General features: G+C 67.0%; 1 protein-coding gene across 1 annotated transcript in view; it reads left to right on the top strand.

The window, feature by feature from the left end:
* The window catches only part of PPP1R12C (protein phosphatase 1 regulatory subunit 12C), a gene marked incomplete at its 5' end in the record, with an annotated part of 22122 nt that overhangs the window by 3278 nt on the left and 16979 nt on the right, over nucleotides 1-1865 (top strand). The window contains 4 exons of the mRNA XM_075070531.1: nucleotides 153-222; nucleotides 767-964; nucleotides 1190-1264; nucleotides 1629-1717. Coding sequence (XP_074926632.1) covers nucleotides 153-222; nucleotides 767-964; nucleotides 1190-1264; nucleotides 1629-1717 — 432 coding nt within the window. The remainder of the gene's footprint in view (nucleotides 1-152; nucleotides 223-766; nucleotides 965-1189; nucleotides 1265-1628; nucleotides 1718-1865) is intronic.

Here is a 1865-nt window from a genome sequence, read left to right as displayed (position 1 = left end):
TGGGAGCCGGTGCTCCCTAGAGGGGACAGGCCCCTGCCCCATTCCCCACCCCCCTGAGCCAGCCAGTCCCTGCCCTGGGGCCGGGTGAGAGCCAGCGCCCCCTAAAGCGGACAGGCTCCGTGTCCCAGGCTTTCCCCTCTGGTTCGTTTCAGGCAGTGCTGTGGGTCCCGGTGGCAAGTTTCCTTCTCGCCCATGGGCGTCACTGCCGACCGGGCTGGCGGAGTTCGTTCTGCTCCCTGCTATCCTGGCAAGTCCGGCCCCCAGTTCCTGCCAGCTCCCGGGGTGGGGGAGCTGCCTGCCCCCCTAGAAGCTCATGGGAACTGTGTTGGTTGCTGAGTCCCTCCCGCCCAGCCCCCGAGGGTTTGCGCTGCCCCTCCCAGTCTGACCAGCTTGGCAGGTCCGAGGAACTCCCAGTCCCGCCGGGGGAGCAGAGTCAGCACATTCAGATTCCCGCCCCCTCGCCCCTGCCAGTCTCCCAGGGCCAGTTAATACCCGCCCAACCCACCTGGGGTCGCAGCTGTGGGTTGGGAGCAGCTGTTCATGTCCCAGCCCCCGCTCCGGTCTTTTGAAAGAGGTGTGGCCCCTGTTTACAGCTGGGGAAACCGGGGCACGGAGGGGAAGTGGCTTGCCCAAGATTCGTGGGGTTAGAAAGGAGTAATCCTGGCTTCCAGCCCCCCCCCTGCTTTAACCATTAGACCCCACTCCTCTCCCAGAGCTGGGGATGGAACCCCGGAGTCCTGGCTCCCAGCCCCCCCCAACCCACTAGACTCCACTCCCCTCCCCAGGCGTCCTGACTTCTCTTCCCCCCCTGCTGCACAGGTTGCTTCTGCAGGCTGGTTATGACCCCAACGTGCGGGACAAGGATGGCTGGACCCCCCTGCATGCGGCGGCCCACTGGGGGGTGGAGGAAGCCTGCCGCCTGCTGGTGGAGCATCTGTGTGACATGGACACCCTCAACAACGTGGTGAGGGGGCGGGATCCCAGGAGGGGGCAGGGCCGCAGGCAAGGGAGGGGGTGGCGTTGGGGGGGCAGGATCTACTGGATCACAGCAGCCCTGGTGCCATAGGAAGTTAGAGGGCAGCGAAGGGACTGAGGGAAGAGGCCTGGAAGTGGAAGTTTGGGGTGGGGGGAGGCAGACGGAGGCCTGGGGCTGCTCTCGACCACCCCCTCCCCCCTTTGCCCCCACCAGGGCCAGCGGCCGTTCGACCTGGCAGACGAGGACATGCTCAGCCTGCTGGAGGAGCTGCAGAAGAAGCAGGAGGACGTGAGTCGGGGGGGTCCCCCAGCCTTGTTCTCCCCCCCAGCCCTGTTCTCCCCCTCCCCGTGCCCCTCCCTCACCAGCAGCACCTGCACTGCTTGGGCCTGCCTGTCTATTCGGCAGCATGGCCGGAAAGGGTTAACGCCAGGCGGGGGTACTGCTTCAGGGGGTGGAGCGTTGGCCAAGTCCCCCACTCAGCCAGGTAAGGGGGCAGCCATAATGGGGGGCTGTCGCCGCCCTGCTGCTGCTCTCACCTGGCCCTGAGCCCACTGGATCTCTGAGCATCCTCCCTGGCTGGTGGGGATTTCGGGGGCAGGGGATCACAGGGGTCCCATGACAGTGACGGACCCTCCCCCTCTTCCCTCCCCAGCTGCGCAGCAAGAAGGAAGCTCACCTGAAGCAGGCGGTGATCGATACCAGCGCAGAGCAGCAGCCCGTGTACAGCGCCAAGCACAGGCGGTGAGTGCGGGGGCTGCAGGTCGGGAGCGAGGGGCACTGGCAGGGCTGCGCTGGCAGGGGCTGCGGGTCGGGAGTGAGGGGCACTGGCAGGGCTGGGGTGGGGCACAGCGCTCCGCTGGCAGGGGCTGTGGGTCGGGAGTGAGGGGTA

The sequence above is a fragment of the Chelonoidis abingdonii genome, chromosome 11, assembly GCF_003597395.2.
Source record: "Chelonoidis abingdonii isolate Lonesome George chromosome 11, CheloAbing_2.0, whole genome shotgun sequence".
Taxonomy (NCBI): Eukaryota; Metazoa; Chordata; order Testudines; family Testudinidae; genus Chelonoidis; species Chelonoidis abingdonii.
This window is presented reverse-complemented; position numbering and strand designations above follow the sequence as displayed.